The 22120-nt window shown below is 38.6% G+C and overlaps 1 protein-coding gene across 3 annotated transcripts; it reads right to left on the bottom strand.

The window, feature by feature from the left end:
• Positions 1 to 235: 235 nt before the first annotated feature.
• hck (HCK proto-oncogene, Src family tyrosine kinase) lies at positions 236 to 21696 on the bottom strand. Of its 3 annotated transcripts, none has more exons than XM_069708387.1 (13): positions 21496 to 21696; positions 12653 to 12830; positions 10816 to 10849; positions 10096 to 10189; positions 9817 to 9912; positions 9424 to 9527; positions 7093 to 7242; positions 6572 to 6724; positions 6304 to 6486; positions 5342 to 5418; positions 3584 to 3737; positions 3194 to 3325; positions 236 to 2579 (listed from the first exon to the last, which is right to left on the bottom strand). In XM_069708387.1, exons 2-13 carry the CDS (start codon positions 12782 to 12784, stop codon positions 2377 to 2379), a joined length of 1512 nt encoding a protein of 503 aa, XP_069564488.1. In that variant the 5' UTR covers positions 12785 to 12830; positions 21496 to 21696; the 3' UTR covers positions 236 to 2376. The 3 variants fall into 3 exon arrangements, with proteins under 3 accessions (XP_069564488.1, XP_069564489.1, XP_069564487.1); XM_069708388.1 differs by having other exon boundaries at positions 10096 to 10186; positions 12653 to 12792; XM_069708386.1 differs by having other exon boundaries at positions 12653 to 12792; positions 21496 to 21695.
• Positions 21697 to 22120: the final 424 nt, after the last annotated feature.

Below are 22120 nucleotides of genomic sequence, written 5' to 3'. Positions count from 1 at the left end.
TATATATATATTTATTTATTTATTTATACCAAAGCATGATATTTTATAACACCTTCATTTGTTGAGTAAAATCTTAATCTGTTAAGTAGTTCAAGCTTATCACACAGACTGTCGGCTAGTTTTTCTGGATTTGCCTCCAATTTCATTATTCAAGTTTATGCCTTCAAGTTAACAAATTAATATATAAAAATAACATGCTCAATATGGTTTGCTGTTATATAAATACACACTTAAGTGGTTTTTAAAACAATTTATTTAAACATTTTCATGACAGTGGAAGAATTCGAGCAATCATCTCACCAAATATATGCAAAGGGTTTATATTGAAAAACACAAAAATATTCTTAACCCTATGAAGATCAATATATACAGGACAGTGCTGGGACATTTTTTACATCCTTCCTTCTGTAAGAAAAACTCTCCCAGATACTGTTGCTCACAGTTCTGGCTAAACGGATGAGACCTAATTTTTCACAGCATAAAATTCACAAATCTTATATCACTAATTTTTTGATTTTGGTCCACAAGATATGTAGGAACCATTTTTAGACAAAATAGTGAACATTGCTTTTATCACATGAATTATGATTACTTCAACACACATGATCCCTCAGAGGATAATGCGTGTTAACTACTCAGATGGTTTGCCCAACAAAAAGAGAAGCACATTATCCAAACAGGATTCTTAACCAAAAAAGATTCAGATACAGAGATGTTCAGAGCAGTGCTTTTAGCAGAAACAAGAGTGGAGTATTTGCACTGTTTTTTCAATAAGTTAAGTGATAAACGGTAATCATTTAAAAATTAACAAGCATTATTAGTTAACGACTGAGCATTTGCATCTCTTTATGTATATATGTGTATATACAGATCGTATGGAATATATGATATTAGTAAAGTCTGGAAAAAGGCACTATGAAGGAGTAATGGTGAAATAAGCCATAACATAATGGAAAGCATCTATGCAGTATAATCAGAAGATTTAAGCAGAATCAGGCATTTTCCCTGCACTTTGTAAAGTCCACCACTTTCCTTTCTGAATGAACAACACCGTACAATTCAACAGGAGGAGAGAAGATAATGGCGGCGTTGCTCGCTGAGTTATTGAAATCGACACCATCAGCGCATCAGAGCTGAGCACGGCCCATATTTCACTGGGAACATCTGTGTTGTGGTTGATGGCTGCACAATGTGTGCTGGAGCAGAACAACTGTATCCAGGTGACCTATATGGCCATGTATTTTTGTGTAAATTAATATTTTGTGTGTGTGAACCAATCATGCTTTTATAACTGCATGCACTCTGTTGAATATCAAAATAGACTATTTGAGACTGTAAATAAATTATTGTGGAGGGGAGAACAGAAATGTGGGAAAGGTATTTATATTTTCTTTTTGTTTGGGGAACACCTATTTCTTCCTCGTCTTCCTGTACCGTAGTCGTGCACAAGCAGAGTTTATCCAAGCACACTTGCTACTTTCATTTGCACTTTTGTGGATAATGTTGTGCAGCGATCCATCACGCAATCTGTACTGAAGCAAAATTAGTAAAGTAAAAGTACAAATTAATTATGATAAAGAATCTTGTTGGTGCCACGTCTTATATTAGAGGCTGCAGATATAACGAACACACGTCTGTCTGAACATATCACGCGTCGACAGTGTTGGAGAGTAACTAGTTACGTATAATTAAATTACAAAATAAATGTTATTGTAATCAGTTGGTTACTGAGAGAAAAGATTAAATGAAATTACAGTTACTATTCAAAATATTGGTGATTACAAAGGTGTAAAAGCTTGTATGTAGAATATAACATTCCTTCTGCTTGTTTTCATTTATTTGTCAGTATGCTCTAAAATCCTGATCGCCATTTTTGATGGGTTTACTTGTTTGAATTTGTGCTGCCTCGCGTCTGCCAATCAAATCATTGTGCATTGCTCTGACTACGGCCACATTAGCTTACGATCAGACTCAATTATGAGGTAAGATTGTGTTGTCATACAAATAATAATAATAGTAATAGTAGTTACTGTATCTATTGTTTTTTAAATCTCTGGTAATATTATTTTAAAATGTTCTAATTCACAGGGACAAAAGCCCAGTGGACTATTAAAATCGTAACACAAGGCCTACTTTCTTTATAAATAAAAAAGTTACACCCCACCAAAATGTTGTAGTCTCTTCTTATTTTGCATTATGTGTGTGATTAAGAAAGAGAGTCAGGCAGGGATTAATGTGTGTGTGTGTGTGTGTGTGTGTGTGTGTGTGTGTGTGTGTGTGTGTGTGTGTGTGTTTGCGGGTTCTGATCTGCACTGCTGCATGTAGAAACTGGACTTTTACAGTACATATGAATGGGACAGCACTGCATCAGCAGTCTCATGGCTGCTGCTGATACTGGCTCTCTGTGGCCGTGTAGAAATCCTCCAGGACGCTCTGCAGGTAATCAAAGGTGGGCCGCTCCTCAGGCTTGTTCTTCCAGCACTCCAGCATGATCTCATAGAGTTCGGTGGGACAGCTGTCCGTGCGCTGCATCCGGTAGCCTTTCTCCAGGGAACGGATCACTTCTGGGTTGGTCATCCCTGAAAACAACAGTGGATGATTGGGCTCAGAGAGTCTGCAGAGCCACGCTCCCTTCACGTAAATGAGAATCTCATTGGCTGGCAGCAGATGACTTCTGTTGCTCAGTCAGTTGGTCAGTTCAATCCAAACTAAGATACCTCAACAACTACTGGATGGATTGCCACAAAACTTTCTACAGACATGCATGATACACACATGATGAATCCCTCTGATTTTTATAATCTTTAACTTTCGCCACCATGAGATTCACATATGAGGTTTTGAGTTGAATATCTCAACAACAGTTTGATGGACCTCCTTGACCTTTGCAGCACACGTTTGGATGGACAGCAATACATTTGGTTTCCCTCTGATCTTTCCTATTGCCCCATCAGTAATACCATCCGATACCTTAGTTTATGACCAAATACCTGCAAAACTACTGCTGCTTGCTGCTGATTATCAACTGCTTAAATGTTAAATTAAGATGCTAAACATAATAATCATTTTAGATGTCCACTTTAAAACAACAGAACTGGACAAACTGTTGTGCACAGACTCTATAATTTCAATGTCCTTTCTCTTCACAGGCATTCTAGCAAACTCTATATCATGAGACTAGTGGTCCACTTACCGGGGTATGGTGTGCGTCCATAGCTGATGATCTCAGTCAGCAGGATGCCGAAGGACCAGACGTCAGATTTGATTGTGAAAGAGCCGTAGTTGATGGCCTCAGGAGCTGTCCATTTGATGGGGAATTTGGCTCCTGGTTATTCGGGGAAATGGAAAACCCAATCAAAATTTGGAGTAATTATTTGAGACATTAGTTGACCCCCGATGACACTGCCAGTCATTCTCATCTTCTCTCTACTTCTTTTGTCACTCGTGTTGTAATCTCATGTCTCACTGACACAAAGTAATTTCCCCTAAACTGATGAAACCGTAACTTCAACCGTTCCATCTGTCGCGGGGAATCAGTTCCCTACTTTCTGATGACCCATGGCGACACAACGTTTAGTCTTACCTTCCCTGGCCGTGTACTCGTTGTCTTCGATGATACGAGCGAGGCCAAAGTCAGCAATTTTGCACACTAAAGCCTTATTGACCAGGATGTTGGCAGCTCTCAGGTCTCTGTGGATGTAGTTCCTCTGCTCGATGTAGGCCATGCCCTCTGCAATCTGCACAAAAATAATTCAGTGCAAACACAGTCCAAACATAGTTTTCAAAGTAAAAGTTGCTGTTTCTTTCAGTAACTTGCACTGCTGCTAATAACAGCAACAGATATTTTGCAGGGTTGATTAACACATGTACTCTTTCAGTTTAGCTCCTTTGTGTTATGAAATCTGTCTCACCTACTATCTGATGAATAATTTAACACCATAAAATCGGTCATGGTAGGACGGAATCAAAACAGACAGGTTTAGATCTTCTTCCTCTTCACTTCCTGCTCTGTTGTTTGTATGACACGGGAAGCACCTCACACAACAGGGCGCTTACTCAACTCATTCGTACTTAAGAGGTTGTAGAATTTATTTAAAAAAAAACTGACAGGAAGGAAAGTAACAGTGGAAAGAGATATCAATTGTCCCTCGTGGATTTTCCCTTTAGGTCCACCTACTGGTAATCCAGTAAAACATTCTAACATGTACTGGACAAATTAGCATCATATTTTGTATTGAGGTTCATGGTTCCCAGATGATGTGTCCTAATTGTTGCTGACCTATCATCAAATGCTACCATGAAGTAAACATTTGTGTTTCATGTTGTTTATGGTTTATTGTTATTCCTATGTTAACAAGTGATTCATAATCACTTCTTTTCCATCTTAAGTGATGGGTTGCTGTGCTTTGAGTCTCCTTTGGTGTGGATTTTAAAGCTTGATCCAGTTCAGCATGATATTTGAATTTGGGTAAAAGGTTAAAGGTCATAAATTCATGACAGCGCATATGTTGCAAGAAATGAGTTGCTTACTGTGATTTCTGTTTCATAATCACCTCTATGTGGTTTGGAAAACGATGTGCTGTGAATATCCGACCGATGGAAACGAAGCTGTGAAGTCTCCGTTCAGTATAAAAATGCTCAACCTGAATCCTTTGAGACTGCATTGAGGAAATATTATCTCCTATGCCGAAACATAAATATATTTCTTTTGTGACGACAGCAGGTGTTTGTGTTTTCATGTCAATTCCCATCAGCCTCAGATGTTAGTATTGTCACTGAGAGCGTGTTATCATGGTAACATCAGTATTTATCTCAATGCATCACTGTTCCTGGCCGTATTTTACTTGTACAAGTTGTTCCTCTACCTTTCCTCAATTCTTTGAAACAAAAAGATAAAAAGATAAAAATGCAACACAAAAGAAACACAATTTAGTCCGTTGCTGGATGACGTGAAATATCTGCATATCTGCATGTATTTTTGTTCTATTACTACTTAAATATACACATATTTAGCATCGTTGTTTTCTTTTAGCATTTGTGATCAACCTTTCATTTTCTTAATATGAAATACATATGACTAATAATAAATAAAACATTGGTAGGCCCCTTCTCATCCTCTCCAACATAACCAGGAGGACAGTCAGTGGAGGACACCCTTCAAGGAATATTCATTATTTTACTCAGTTTTAAGATAACATTCATTGATTCCAGGCTGTCCAGATTACAACACAAAATTAGGAAATTATGGGAATATTGAAAAATGTCCTGTGCACTGCTCACTCAAAAAGGTGATCTGGTGTGACTAAACAATGTGTGCAGCGGACGACTGAATAATTCTCACCTGGGCAGAGAAATCGATGAGCTTGGGCAGCTGGACGTGGTTTCCTTCAGTACTCTTTAAGAAGTCTAATAAACTACCTGAAGGTGCACAAACACAAAAACACACATATATAATCAAACATGTATCGAAGGGTAAAGATTAATACAAAGAACATCACCTAAACATAAATATCCTGCTACTGCAACAAAACCCTGGATTACAAACATCTAATGATAAAAGTTTAACCAAAATTACTGTTGTTAAATATATTTCATTTCATTTCATGTATTTATTGCTTTTAGCTAACTATATTAACCATTTATCCGTCATCTGTTGTTGATTATTTTAACCATGTATTATTGTTAGGTAATAGCTGTTACAAGTTCATTACTATGTCATTACCTATTATTTGAGCAATTTCAGATGCTTCTTTCTTTTCATTTCTAAACATTATTTTTTATCAAACTATTTCAACCATTTATCAATTACTTTATGCAATGTCAACCATTACTAGCTTCCTCTATTAACCAATGTCCATTCAGTTGAGCGAACGTTTTCAAATCTTCTTCTTTCTTTTAGTTACACATGCAGATTTATTTTAATTTTTTTTCTTAAATTGCGATTTTCACTTTTTTTTTAAATAAGTTATTCTACGAAAACACTTCACGTCCCTCCTGGAAAATGCAAACATACTAGTAAACCTGGTTGAGAATGACTGGCTTTGGGATTTGCCCAAGTTTCCTTTTCAGTTAGTATACTATGATGTCTGTTTCTTATTGTTTGTCCATACAGCAAAGTGCAGCAACTGACTTCAATCAAAAGAACTCGGCAACTACACACAATTGCACATGTACTACACTTGCATACACACAAACACACACACACACACACACACACACACACACACACACACACACACACACACACACACACACACACACACACACACACACACACACACACACACACACACACACACACACCTTTCTCCATGTACTCAGTGATGATGTAGATGGGCTCCTCCTTGGTGACGACAGCATTGAGTCGAACCAGTTTGTCGTGCTGTAGACTTTTCATCAGGTTGGCCTCCATCATGAAGGCTTCGACCGACATGGTGCCCGGCTTCATGGTCTTCACTGCTACCTTGGTGTGCTTATTGTACATAGCTTAGAACAAACAAAACAAAAATTACAAAAAGAACATGAATTGCTAGCACCATCACTAACTAACAATGATTCATATCAATCTCACCCATCCAGACTTCTCCAAACTGGCCGGCACCGAGCCTCTTGTCCAGTTTGAGAGAAGATCTTGGGATTTCCCAGGCGTCCTTCTCCCATGGCTTCTCAGGTTTGGGGCTCAAGCATGGGTTAGTCAGGGATTGGCAGAGGCCATCTCCCAGCTCTGATTACAACAGAAAAAACATTTGTTTTTGTTATTTTTCGATGTGGTTGGCTTACAGAAAATAAGTGATCTTGTTCTTCTTTGTGGGTAAAATGGTGATGGTGGTTGTGTTTATAGAGTAACGCAATAGTAACAACCTTAATGGTGTTTCATATCAGAGGAGGTAATAAAAGTTTACCAGCAGAGTGTGCTGTTCATCACTAGAAACATAATGTTAAATGGTGGAACACAGACTGTTGTGAAGATGTTCACCATTAAATGACTTAAATCATCATTTAATGAGACAATAAATCAATGAGACCACAAAAACGCAGTGGTGAGAAATCATGTTAAGACAAAGCAGTGGAAAAAGGCCAGGAGTAACTCACTCTTGTAATGGCTGACCAGCTCCTGCAGGGTGCTGAAGGTAATGCGGGGAGAGATGTAGAAACCTCCGTTGTCCAGTGTGCGGATCTTATAATGTTTAACTGTTTCACCGGACTGGACATCGCCGTCCCTGACAGACAGAGAGTAGCTGCCTGTGGTAAAAGAAAAGCAATAGAACAGTTACCACATGATCTATGGGGGATTTCCTAATGCTGATGCCAATTTTTTTTTAACTGATTCTAGCTAATATGTTTAGAGGATTCAGCATTTTAGGATGGTAACATTCTTATTCTCGGAAATTACAGGAGTCCACTATTTCACCAAACACGTAGAAAAGCTTGTGGGACTGTCGGCAGATTAGCGTGGGCTACTCTAACAATTTAGCATTGCAATTCCATTCATTTGGGAGATTAAAATGAAGAATAATCAGGATCAAAGCAACAGAGGCCAATATCTCCTGAATTCAGGTCTCTACTATGAGTCAAGCACCAAAACTACTGGATCCTACATTTCTCGTGATTCTCAAAGGCCTTAACCACAGACTGTATATAAAAGCGGACGTAGCTTCGGGGTCTGAAAAATGAGGCCAATCCAGAAGTGCCTTAAGTTGCAATACCACCGACTGCCACTAGAGGTCGGCTCCAAAAAGCCTGCGGCTCCATCGACTCCCATTCAACTTCTATCTTAAAGTTCTTAGTCAATAAATGTTCTCCAGCAGTTATCTCTGTGTTGTTAGCTAAAGTCACTCCTTCTTATTAGTTTTCTGGAGGTCCATCTGAAAATAATCCCTCATTCATTAGAAAAGAAGATTCAAAAGGTCGTGTTTTTGGTGGCAGTCAGGTTACAGCTATCGGGATCGGGACGTCGTACCGCTGGGTTTCCAATCAGATCAGTCAGATCTACCACTAACTTCCTCAAACTCGTACAAATACAGTCCCTTCTGGATCCAAACCGATCCCAACTAGCAAGATGACGACGGACAAAATCTGAACTCGAGGCTTCGTTACGGCCGTTCACAAACCAACGGGTGACGTCACTGCTGGCTGTCGCTTGGCATTAACCAACATAACCCTGAGAACATTATTTCATTATTTTCATTATTCATCAGATCTGTTAATTTGAGGAGTCTAACCTGGATTCAGACAGTAATTTAAGAATTTATTTGCAATTCAATTAAATTCAGTTCAAGTTTGTTTACATATCGCCAAATCACAACACAGGTTATTTCATGGCACTTAACACATTTAAAGTCCTTACAGCAGAACTTTACAATACTATACAGAGAAACCCAACAATTCGATGAGAACAAAGCATTTCACTATGGACATTTTTATTACAGTTACAAGTTGATTTTAGCTGATGTATTAGAATAAAGTTGCCTATTTCCATGACCAGTAGAGACTGAGCAACAGTAGCATTCATTGTGTGTCATGTCTCTGGCAACCTCACAAATACAAGCTTAAATATTTACTATCCTTTTAATAGGAGAAACAAGAAAATGTCTTTTAGCTGATAAATGCTTCACTGTGTTCACCAATTATCTGTGTCTGTGTGCCGGTTGGTGCTGGGCAGGTAGAGGAGAGTAGAGGAAAGTAGAGGAGGTAATCACACCTTTTTGGCTGAAAATAGCTGCACAGCTCGATCTTCATGCTCTAAAACTGTCCTGAGAATATTTTGCAATGTTCTAGTAATGTTTTCAGGGGTAAGTGTTTGTTGTTCCCAGAATGTTATTGTTAAAAGTAGAAGATAACGTTCTCTAAAAACACTGTAGAAATATTTAGTGTTTTCATTCTTAATGTTTTTTTATGTTCCCAGCAGGATACCGTAAATTAAATCATTATACTAATGTTTTGTGCTAACAATCTACCAGTTTTCGCAATGTTTTTAGAGAATGTTTTTCTACCTTTGAGCTGCTTCATTTCTAGCTGGCTGCATCTTGAACCAGTGCTTATAAGTGTGAACCAGCTACAGTAAAGTTACGGACAGTGAAACCAAAACAGAGTTAAAAGATGCAAAAAAGTTCTCTAAAATGAAGAACCGCTGAGTTGGGTTAAAATTATCCGTGACTTGAGACTGAGAATAATTTACCACTTCCACATTCTACACTGTCACCTCTGCCATTGTTGATATAAAAATATCAAAAGAGCAGCTTTGAAAAACAATTATTAACATTAAAGTCATTGTATCAACCTAAGTGTGTATGCTCTCTGATGTATTGTATTATTAATTTCCTTCTTATATTTCCTTCTTACATTGTTGCTGTGTCAACTTATTTCCTTTTCTAACTTCTTTGACTGCCCCACTAAAGGTTAAAGTTTTTTTTTATTACTCACCCTTGGTGGTCTCGCTGTCTCGGATCATGAAGGATCCCACTTTGTTTCCGGCGGCCAGCAGCTGCCGCTCTGCATCTTTTCTGCTCACGCCCTTAAAGAACCACCTGAAAAACAGGAAACAGATCAGTTAGTACAGAAACCTCCAAACGGCTCCTCCTGTGCCTTGTTTTCCTGCTGCTTTCCACTTTGTGAATGACTAGAAAAAGTGGCATTTCAATATGGTACATGACATAACTACTGTTTATAGCAAGCAAAATATACAACTAATAACTACAATTATATTGAGTGGAACTAATATCATTTCGTTTCATTTAATGGCCTCTCATGACCAAAAGAAGCAAAAGGTTCCACTAGTAATCCATGTCAATGTGTGTTCAGTGTGAGTACTCTTACTCTTCGGCCTCCAGAGTATCTTTGGCTACATAATTACTGGGGATGAAGCCGTCTTGACCTGTTTTGATTAACATAGCTCTCCACCACTCCCCCGATCTACAGAGAGAAGACAGAGACACACAACAATCTTGAATATTCTTCATCAACAAAAACAAAAACAAAAATAATAAACTGCCAAGCTTTACAAGCCCCAAAACTAAAAACTCTACACAAAAGGAACTTATAGTTTAAGCAACAACAAAACAAGAGTATATATTTCGCTGCTGATAAAAGACTTACTCCTCCAAGATTTTCAGCTTATCTCCCTTTTTGAAGCCAAGGTCTCCCTCATGAATGGCCTCATAGTCGAACAGTGCCATGGCAATACTCTCTGCTACGGCAATGAAAAAAAGAAAAAAGAAAGCAGGAGGCATTTTGTTCGTAAGTTGTGGTCATGAGTCGCAGTGGAAACTACGTCCCTTTTGCATTGTCATGTGAAGCATGATAAACAAAGAGTATTTCACCAACAGTGCTGATATGTGAGAGAGAATGACTTAGTATCTGCTGTTTTTTTTGTTTTGTTTTTCTTCAGTGGACTTTTCAGTGCCTTTAAGTCTGAACTGAGCTTTTGTTTGTTGCTTACATTGGGTTCCCCCATATTTTGACTCTGTGACTGACTTCCTTGTGCGTGTGATAATAATAGCAGAGGGGCTGGTCCTCTGCGTACTGAAGGCCTCTGTGGTGAGAGGGGATATCACTCCGCACCCACACACCCACTCTCCTTCCTCTCGAGCTGCAAGGCATCGTTTTTCTGTCTAACCCTCACCGACCTACATCATGCTTTTAAAAAGGACTAACTTGTCGTCATATTCTCTGGTGGTGTTCACGGTGGATTAGAAATAAACCAACAATTGTCTGGCCTCTTGGTGGTGGACTTTAATACAAAATACAGTCCAGACACTTTAATACCCACGGTGTAAGTGGAGGTACAGTAATGAGTAGATAAAGGTTGTAACTCACCATCTGAAGAGTTTGCAATAGGAGGCATTTTGGCCTGTAGAGAGAAATATTAAAGAGACATGAAGACATCTGTTCTTACAAACTCCCCTTCACAAACCAATGGGTGACGTCACTGTTAGTTGCATGTTGGTTGGTTGAAACACTGGCATGTCAATCAAATCAGGCACACTTCCAGACGTAGCTCTCTTTGAGGACAGTGGAGTGAATTTAGCAAATGTTATCATAAAGACTTGTGAAAAAAAAGAATTGACTTTCAGAGAAGTTGACGCTTTTTGGATGGGTGTGTAGGTTTGTTTGAGGGTTTTTTGGAACTTCTGCATTCACTTCTTTTTAGACCCGGAAGCTACGTCCAATTTACCAGACAGACTGACCGAGGGTTTGTAAATTTAGACATCTGTAAGATGATACAGCATGTGCAAGTCAGTACGTCTAAAGTGTTGCCTAACACTTTTGATTATGCATCTAGAACTCTCCAGTTGTGTGTCTGTCACTTCCTCTTTCTTCACTGAGGGTGTGAGAGATGTTACAGTCAGCACACAGGAAGCAGTAGCCAGAGGAACCACAGTCACCCATGGCAGCACTGCGACTTTACCCCTGTCACAGATCAAAGTCTTGTCTGTATGCAAATTCACAACAAGCCATGTGATCCTGTTTAAAGTGTGTGTCGGCACGCATCTGTCCTCTGAGAAGCACAGGAAAACAATCCCCCATGTCAGGCAGTAACCAGTGAAACTGTGCGTTCTCGTCTGCTTTTACTGTTTCTGCATTCAACACCGTTATTCTTCAACATTCAGGCCACTTCTGCTGCTGTTTGCGCCCAATACATTTGAAAAAAAAACACACAAAAAAAACAACTTTTTGACATTTAAGATGCAGCTCATGATTAAATTTAATGTTCAGTAGTGGAAAGTAATCTACTCAAGTACTGTATGCATCTTTCCATTAACTCAGGGCTCCAGAGTGCGACCAAAAACCTGTCAAGTGTGATTACTGATTGTACTATTGATTATTCCAAAGAGCAGTAAAGGCGTCTCAGAGCTTTTCAACCAGCTGTGAAAGATGGAGCAGGGTGCAACATCTTTAATCATTGTGTGCGTGTTGAGAAATTATCAATCTATGTGGAACTGGCAAAATAAGTAGAGCTTAATATGTATTATTGCAGCTCTAAGGCGTAGTAAAAAATGTTGGGTGTACTAAAATCATGTGCTGCTGGTGCACCCAATGTAAAAAGTTCTTCATAACTTCATAGTTGCGCTGTTGCATTTCAGAGGTAATATTGCATTTTGTACTTCATTTCCTTGCCAGCTATATTTAGAAGGTACTTTTTAGGTTAAGCACTTTAAGATTAAAGCAGGTCATCATCCATGTGGACTATGTTTAGTTGCGGCCTCTTGACATATTCCAAACCTAAATATAAATTCATCCCAAAATGCAAAGATTACAAAATTAAAAATGAATCATTTCCAGACCCCTGTGACGCTTCGGAGGGACCCAGCTACTGTGTTGGGAACCACGTGATTAAAGAGCCCAACAGTAGTAGTTCTAATAGTCACAGGGGACTATGTTTCAAAAATAAAAGAAAATATTTCTTTTATTTAGGATATCTAAAGTGGCTCTAACTTGTAAAATAATATTTAGATTGCTGTTGTCTGAATACAGTATATTGCACATCTTCCACCAGTGGGGATGTCATAGATGGTAGTATAAGTTTTTTTTTAAAGCAACAACTTGTAAATGACTGCTCTGAGATATTTTTGGAATAAACTTTGAGTTGTTTTGCTTGTCATGTGATGAAGACTCAGATTTGTATCACATCATTTGTCACATCACTGCTTACAGCTTTGCTGCCGGAGTTTCCCGCAGTGGGGTCTTTGACATAGTGGGCCGTCTGTGCTCGGTTCTGATGGTCGTCGTTAACCGTCCCTTTGCTGAGAGCCTCCTGCTCCTTCTTTGAGCCCACACAGCCCATGATGACTTCTGCAGGAGGACAACACAGGAATGGCAAGATGTGAAAACTGAGGACACAGACAGGAAAAGACCACCAACTTATATTTTACAGTATGTACATTATTCAGAGGAAAGCAGAATGTTTTGGAGTTCACAGCAATTTATTATTGAACATAAACCAAAAATTCAGTGAAAGACCAGACTTTTATGTAAAAAGTAGCTTTCATGAGAAAGATTTGGTCTTTTGTTGTTTTTCGTTACAAAAACATGGTTCTGATGTTTAGCTGCACAACAACACGCCCACTGAGAGCTCAGACAGGTTATAAACTTCTCGGACTCTGTATGCACATGTAGATTTAATAAATTAACAATTAATTCAACGAGTTACTTTTGAAAACACTACTGAGAGTTAATATGAATGTAGTTCCTTCTGCTGTCGACATTTCTTGTAATAATCATTCGTTTGCAATCATTGATTGTAGTGTTATTACCCAACAACCCTGTCCTCCTATGAAAAACCTAAAACCAATAGGTTGTTCATGTCAGCACATTATTGAGGCCCAGAATTATTCTCTATTGTAACAGATACCTCTAAGGTCCAAAGTATTTATGGCAGAGGCCAAAGGAGGAAGGGAGTTAAAATAATTATAAAGCCATAAAGATGGTGTAGGGGGGAGGTCAGGGTGGATGAATGGGTCAACAACGCACTAAAGCATAACATGGGAGACAGCTGTTCATTTCCAGTTTCAAACCAAAAGTCAATGTCTTTATTAACCATGACTGTTACTCATGAGGGTCATACCTTCCTTCAGCTCCATGGAGCAGTCTCAGGACGTATATGCATGGAAAGTATATCTTAAGTGGTTAACAGAGACATACAACCTCTAGGTAGTAATTGTAGTTTTAAAATTAACTTTTCATCTTGAATCTGATATGTTATCTGTTATAGCAATTCAATGCTAAATTTGTCTTTATAAGTCTTTATACTTGATAAAATGGGTGCCTTTAAATAACTTAGCATTGCATAGCATGCTTATTTGCATATTGATTCATATTTATATATGAATTTCTTCTTTTAATTTCAACATTATTGCATGCATGCTCCCCTTGTGAGCTGAAATATGATGGTCTGTTGATGTTTGGTAACGTGAAATAGACAAGCTTAAAAAAAGATCGTCGGGGTTAGGGAAATAAAAACATGGTTGGGGATGGAGAAAGAACATGGTTGGGGTTAGAAAACAAAAAACAACTCGACAACAGCAGTCCGTGACTCATGGCACTGAGCCAATACTGCTAAAAACTGTCTTTTATTACACCTCTGTTGCGGGATCTTGGTCACATGATTCAGCGTCACATGACACTTAGCGGCGTCAGTTTCACTCCTTCAAACGTGTAACTGTCACGACTAAACAGGCCAAGGCGTGGCTATTTCACATTTTGCTGTCGTAGACCAGTGTGTCTATTTCACGCTTTGCCATGATACTGTGTTGTTTTGATCAAATATGAACATATAAATGAAACATAGCTGACACACAGTAGGTCTCTCAACTGGCTGTTGGTGTGAATTCATTTTGAAATGACTCTAATCTTTGGGAGGTGGAAGAACAAAAACAGCATATCACATGGTGATGTAAGATATTCCTAACTAGAGGGGTGGGGGGGGGGGGCGGGAAGACAAAGACACCTTATAGTTTACAGAGTCAGTCAGCTAACTGAATGACTTCACACTATTGGTGTTCATCCTGAATAATTGATATTTACTGATGTTGGCAACCCAGCTGCTGTAATCTCACATATGAGTTAGGACAATCCAGATCTTCCACGAAAGAATGATTCAAGGTCTTTCTATGTCCTGCGGCAACACAAGCCCGCTCACTCATCTCATCTGGGGAATAATTTGTTTTCTCTGTGTCATACTGTAGCTGCATATGTGTAGCTGGATGTAAATGTAAACGCAGATAGTGCATCAGGTTCAGCAGAAGCGAGAACAAAGAAGGAGCTTGTGACCGTGTTTGGCAGCAGATGGAGAGGACACGAGAGAGACAGTTAGTCAGTGTGTCCAATCTCTCTTTAGATCAGAGAAGCCGATTATTTCACTGAAGTCAGGAAGTCGTGTTTATCATAAGCGCTTCGACAGCAGAGCTCTGCATACATGCACAGTGGACTTACTATAATTTTAGCGATCACCAGTTGATGCTCCAGACAGGAAACATCAATGATTAAAAGTCTTTTAATGTTTCTGGAAGTGTCTCTGGGTCTGTTCTGTATTTAAGTATAACTTTCGGTAAACTGTCTTTACCAGAGTTAACCGCCGTGGTGACACTCACGTACAGTTGTCAGCAGTGGAAAATGTTTCACTAGAATATTTAGACACAGGAAGTGGTGTTACGGAGGTCAAAATTTGTTCTGTTAATGTACATGCTTCCTTTTTTCTCTCTGTTCCAATTCCTCTTCAGATGTCCAATCAAAGAATGATTGGGGTTCTCCGAACAGGTTTTACTTCAATTTAAAACTCTTCAGTGTGATTCCTTTTAGTATTAAACAGATGCGGCTCTTTGTTATTTTTTTACTAGTACAAAATGAATGTCATCACAAATCTGATGTAGGACAGTGCCCTAGTTTTGCTCTGTAATAATGCTGTCATCGATTACTGTCAGTCTGTGTAAAGCAGCTACAATACTCTTCAAAAGCTTTCATCGAGCCTGGATCAAAATCCTAATATACTTGACAAGCAGCCAAAGGACAGAAACATGTTTTTTTTTAATCAAAAATCAGTGTCATTGAGAAGCAAAAGCTTCAAATATCTGCAAGCTGGGATGTTAGTCCGCGCAGCACTGACACAACCCTCCACATTACAACATCATTTGACTATCACTTGACTAAATGATAATATAAAAAAAGCTCAACACCAGTAAATGGAAAATGGCATTGATCTAATTGTGTGGATGATCTACAGTAAATGTTGGTTTTACGTATGTATTTGTGATGATAAGAGAAGCAGCGCATTGTAATGCCTTGATGCGACCACTAGGGGAGCCAAAGCTCTATTCATTTAAACGGTAAAGTGTAAATTTGTTTACACATGAACTTGAGATTTATATTTCTAAAGTATCTCTGTAAATAACATCACAAAAAAAAAAAAAAAAAGTTTTTTCCTCAGAAATGCTTTCTAAAATAGCTATATAATGTAATTTAATCATATAATCGGGCCGGAATGCCAAAAAGGAACTCTCTAGGTTAATTTGCACATTTTTGCATATACTGTATGTGCAAGAGCTTAACATAGACACTATCTTGTTGCAGATATATTAGCGTTTGTGTATATTTGACCAGTAAGTAACGTGAAACATCAGTACAGAAATGACTACTAATGACATTTAAGAAATCATAACATGAAAGGGTTCAAATTTTCAGAAAAGCTCCAGTAGAGTATTAGATAAGAAGTTTGATACAACACTGCTTTTTCTATGCTGCTGTGACGACCACATTTCCCCACTGTGGGATTAATAAAGTCCAAATCTAATCTAATCTAATCTAATCTAAATCTAAATCTAAATATGAAGCTGGAGCCAGTAGACGGTAAATTTAGCCCGACATAAACTGGCCAAATGTAAAAAACAAAACAAAACAAAAAAAACCCTGCATTCTTAAAGTTCTCATTAAATTTGACAATTCTCCAGTAAAGCACCACTTCCAGAAAAAAAACACATGGCAGCTAATAACAACACAAACAATGTGGATTAAATTAATGACATTTAATGTGTTAATTACTGAATTTTAGAGGTGCTCGTAAGCTTCCCTGCTTCATGCTAAGAAAACTATCAGTAAATCCGGATTAGAAAGCAAAATGTCAAACTATTCCTTTAATAGCGCAGCCAAGCCAGAATTATGTGCTTCACAACAAATTTGACAGGAAGTAGTGATATGCTCTAAAATCTTAACTTCACTTTCAAATAGATTTCTAGGTTATGTGAGCACAACAAAACCACCATCACACATATTTCACTTCTCACACCTACAGCTCTCTGCTGAGCCGAAATCAAAGTCCAGAGAGGAAATAGAAGCTAAGAAATCACCAGACATCCATTAGTGACTCACAGGGTGTTGTGCATTTGTCCTTCTCAACAGCAGTCAGGGAGTGGGGGTGTTACCATCATAACCAGTACAGAATGATGCTGCTGTTACTGAGGCAGCAACCATTAGATTAGCTGGTGTTTTCTAATACACAGAAATGAGGGGTGAAGACGACAGAGCTCCAATACAGCACAAACCCTATGTCAAATTTGAAAAAAGTTGAATTATATACAGCTGATATTTCTGTTTTGCATACATGACCTTAAGAATTTAGGTGATAAGTTGGTCAAATTAATTTTTCCGCTTGTTGGGGATATGAATGGTGAATCTGTGAGAAGTTTCTCATGCCATGACCACGCCAGCAGTTTCACTTCCACGGCTGTGATTGTTCTCATTTTCATTCTTATCCTCTCGGCCACTTGTGGTTTACTGTTCAGACCACCTTAAAAATAGACCATTCGTCACAGCTAAGCCCACAGGAAAATGGCTTGGTCAGAAAAAAATCTATTACTTTCAACTGTTTTGAATGTCTGTTACTTTAACAATCATCTCTAAAGGCCGATCATGTCCAGTGTTTGAAATCTTGAATCCATATCTATCTATTCCCAAGAACAACATGAGCTTTAAAAAAAAAAAAGCAAAAGAACTTCATTGCGGATTTTAAAAAAAACGTTGCTACCACCCTCACATCTGTACGCTACACAGACAGGGCTAGCCTAGCTGAGCACAAAGACTTGAACCAGGGGAAACAGCTAACGACGTGCAGTTAAGATTGTGTCTTTCAAATGTGCAATTTAACACACGTTGTCCATTTTATGTGTTTGCCTGAATACATATGCAATATGTTGCGTATGTGTATACGTTTCTACTTTAACGTGCAAAATACTGGGAGGGAAAATGCAAATAGATAAATTTAGCACCTATAATGATATTTACTAAACCTGAAAGTAGAAATAGAAAAAGTGATTGCGTGTATTTTAGTACAACTGAAAGTCACGTGTTAAACAGATGTTCACATCAGTAGAGACGGCTGCTCTTATTAGATGCAGGAAACCAAAGAACACGTGGAGAACGTGGTTTTACACCCGTTTAAACATTTCTGATATCCCACCAGTCCCGTTAGTCAGGTGAGCTGTCCCGACAGAACGATAGGCTATGTGGAGTCTAACTATCAGCTAGTCTTCTGCAGCTCCCCAGCTATTTATTTCCAATGATCTAAATGCCACTCATAACAGCACCTTCAGGACACAATACTTCACATTACCGAAGACAAAGATGTCATAACCTCCAGTTTTACTGTGATTTTAAAGCCAGATAGCAGAAATTTAGCTTACAGTGGTTAACACTGTAACAGTGGTTCCCGAGATAATGACATGATCCATTTCACTTCAAGACACCATCACGTTTATCTGTTGTATGCAAAAATGTCTAACAAAAAGTTGAGAAAATTGTGATCAAGTATCAGCATTCTACACAGCATTTAAAGTTTGCTCATTTTAATCCCCATTAGCTGCTGGTCATACCCGACCAAGTGTGGCTGCAGCAGCAAAAAACACGGCCACTGTGCTGACTTGAGCAAGGGTGAGATTCGTACCTTATGAAGTCAATTTATTTTTCAAAGACGTTTTTTCTTCTGTCACAAACTACATGGTCACACTTTAAAATAAGCCATATGCTCGTAAAGAGCACCACAATGTCTAAAACAGGAGAGCAGTTCTAGTCAGACACATTTAAAAACACACCGCAGTGTCTCAGAGGAGCAGCGGTGCCTTTCAGCTTCTGTCTGAGGAATGGAGAGCACAAAGTGAACCCAAGTCATAATTTATTATAATAACATAGCATTTCAAGAGGGTCCAACAGTGGGCTTAACTTATTGATGACAAGCTCAAATTGCAAACAGTCATATCATAAATTGTGCAGTAGCTGTCATCTTTGTCCACTACAGGAAAACGGGTAACTTTCACACCTAGACCACACCAAGCATGTCTATTTCATGTTTTGCTGTAGTGGGCGGACGTGTCTATCTCATGCTTTGCTGTGACACCGGGTTGATCATGCTCTATGTATAAAGGCCCAGTACAGAATTATAAAGTGATAACCTACCATGCAAATAAGCACCACTGCTTCCACTGAGCTGTGTAGTCACCATTAGACAGGCGGCCACATTTAGCACGAGCTTTCAGGATTTTTGGATAATGTGATGATGCCTTTTTTTTTTTAGCCCACCACCAAGAATGCGCTAACATGCACTTCAACATTAGAGATTTCATCTGCACCCTGTACCTGTCCGAGCAGTGAGCAGGTCAGCTCAGCTCTTTTCCATATGGCCTTGTTTATGAAGGATCCCATACACTATCCTACCTCAGAAGTTTGCCACAGAAAGACATACTAGGCAAGACTCTCAAGAGACAGAAGACAGGAATAATTCATGCATGGTCTGTTCTGAGGGGAGATTTTTACCTCAGATCTACATTTTGTGAGCTGTGAAAAGCTGCCAGGCTGTGGGTGTAGCTGTTGGGGACTGCCTGAGGCAACAATAACATCACCTGCCAGCCTGGCAAGGGACCAACAGGACAGACAGAGAGACAGAGAGACAGAGAGACAGATAGACAGAAAGAAAGAAAGAAAGAAAGAAAGAAAGAAAGAAAGAAAGAAAGAAAGAAAGAAAGAAAGAAAGAAAGAAAGAAAGAAAGAAAGAAAGAAAGAAAGAACATATTTCTTACTACTTGCGTTGTAACTGAGTAACTTATCAAGAGGACCTGAATGTCTCTACACTGGGTGTCTCACTTTTTTGCTTAAAGCTTTGAGGACGGTGTCATTGGCACGACTAACAAGAACCAATTAGCTTGGCAGATTGCCCATATCTATCATTGGACACGGTATCTTATAAATTTGTTTGATTTCAACACTTTGTATTCATATTTTTATATTCAACTTTAGAATATGTGTTTTTTTCTTTCATTACAGTATTTTGTTTACTCTACTGTACTCTTGGAATAACGGATTAATTATTAAGGCCCATTTAAAAAAAAAAAAAAAAAATCCTCCATGCTCTCATGCTTCCCCTTCAAAAATGTAAAATAATTGAATGAAATCACCTGACCTTTAGAAAACAAGTTCAATTAACTTAAATTATTAGGTTTTGTTAACACAAACATTTGCATTTCCTCCGTTTAAAAAGTCACTTCTTCTGGAGAAATACGACTGCATGTTGAAGCCATTTTGTCCCAGATGATACTCACTATCGAGTCGGGACTCAATTCACTATTGGCCTCCATCATGAAACAAGAAACAACTACGACTTAAAGACACCAAATTTCCATCATATTCATTAAAAATACAAGAATTGCCAATATGCTACTTCTGTTTCTTTACAAACTTTTATAAAATATGTTCAGTGCTTTCATAGTCTCAGCAGCATCATTTCAATTAAAAGGCCCAAGTTATTAAATGGCCTCAACTATTCAAGTATTTTTTTTGTTGTTGAATGAACTTAAAAAGATCAAAACTTAGATATTTACATTAAACTAATGAGAAGAAAATAGTTGGTTTCACAACTTTCCAATTTGCATTCCACTTTACAGAAAACTATACATTTGTATTACAACCAATATTCACACACACACACACACACACACACACACACACACACACACACACACACACACACACACACACACACACACACACACACACACACACACACACACACACACACACACACACACACACACACACACACACACACAGAGAGATATTCTTGACTCCAAGAAATCCAATTCATGTGAAATTTTTGAGTTGCAATGACCCTTTACTTTTCTGTTTGCAACATCTGGGGAGAAACGATTTTGTGACTGATGTGGCTGCAGCACTAATGCAAGATAAAATGGTGGTGAATTTATTCTCCAGAATGATGTAATATCGGCATTTCTGCATTGTATGTAACATACTTCCTTATTAAGACTGCGGGGATTAAAGCAGGAAAGCACACGACTTAAAGCACAATACATATCAGTACATATAATACCTTTGGGGGCTCTGACTTTAAGCCTATTCAACATGTTGACTGGAACTTAATGTGTAGAAACTGCTAGAGTGCAGAACAGAACTGAAACCAGTCGAGTTTCAGGTTTAGTCAAGATGGACAGACTAAAAATAAAAACAAACACACACACACACACACACACACACACACACACACACACACACACACACACACACACACACACACACACACACACACACACACACACACACACACACACACACACACACACACACACTCACACTCACACTCACTCACTTAAAGTTGAACACAAAATTCCGCTGTGGAAATACTTTAAACTCCTCACTTCATACAATTTGGAAGAAAACGCTGTTCAGCATTGTGATAAGATTGTGTTCACCAGTTTATACTTCTTTCACACTTGACCGGCTCCACATTTATTATTTGCTTCTGCAGGCGGTGGCTGTTTCAACTCAAACACCATGAAGTTCCTCTTTTCTCAACTGAGCATCTTCTTTGTAAAACTGTATGTTCCTTTGTCGATCATCAAAGCACAACTTTCTTATTCCTCTCTTAATTTAACTAAAAAATTTTTTTTTGAACGTTTGCCCTCTTTCCTTCCACACAAACAAACACAAAAACAGGATACTTACCGCGCTTTAATCAGTCACTTCGACTACTATCTACACGGTTGTATTTGATGTTCTGGATGTGGATGACGGTGTGAAGAATATTCCTCATGTCCTTTCTCTAGCTTCCATCTCTTCCGAGCCCCAGCGGGTCAGACTGAAGATGTGGACGGGACGGCGGAGCGCAGCCCACTGGACTTACAGGAGGAAGTCTGAGCTGAACACATCTGTCTGGCTGACTGAGGGCGTAAAAACAGGAACAAGCACACGCCAGTCATACACTTGGTTTCACTGGCTGAAACTGTCGCTGTCGCTTTTTTTTAATTTTTTTAATTATGATTATTTGTCAGCTGCTTTTTCGGTGGTACTTGGTTGAAATGGAGAGAAGAGAAGAAAGCATGCCTCGTGCGTCAAAACGCAGAATTTTTAAAAAGCAGCATTTAAGATACATGCATACTTCCAAAACTAAATCAGTTTTTTTTATTTTGTCTGTTTTAAAAGAAAGATTGCTGTCCAGTTTATCCACTTTTTGTCATTATATCGACATCTGTGTTGCCTATTTGGGTTAGAAGCCTAATTTGTGTCAGATGGAAGATAGAGGGAAGAATGGATAAATGGATGGGTGGGTGGACAGACGTGAGGAGCACAT

The sequence above is a fragment of the Brachyistius frenatus genome, unplaced genomic scaffold (assembly GCF_029030835.1).
Source record: "Brachyistius frenatus isolate BFR_SWC_R1_liver_20210118 unplaced genomic scaffold, ASM2903083v1 Contig_75, whole genome shotgun sequence".
Taxonomy (NCBI): Eukaryota; Metazoa; Chordata; class Actinopteri; family Embiotocidae; genus Brachyistius; species Brachyistius frenatus.
Note: the sequence above shows the minus strand (reverse complement) of the source record. Positions and strands in the feature narration are given on the sequence as shown.

Coding starts and splice junctions, on each gene's coding strand:
- hck (XM_069708387.1), bottom strand. CDS start 12,784: ATGGGCTGTGTGGGCTCAAAGAAGGAGCAGGAGGCTCTCAGCAAAGGG. Junction 9,528..9,816: donor GATACTCTGGAGGCCGAAGA/GTAAGAGTACTC, acceptor CCTGTTTTTCAG/GTGGTTCTTTAAGGGCGTGA. Junction 3,738..5,341: donor TCATCGATTTCTCTGCCCAG/GTGAGAATTATT, acceptor ATTTTTGTGCAG/ATTGCAGAGGGCATGGCCTA.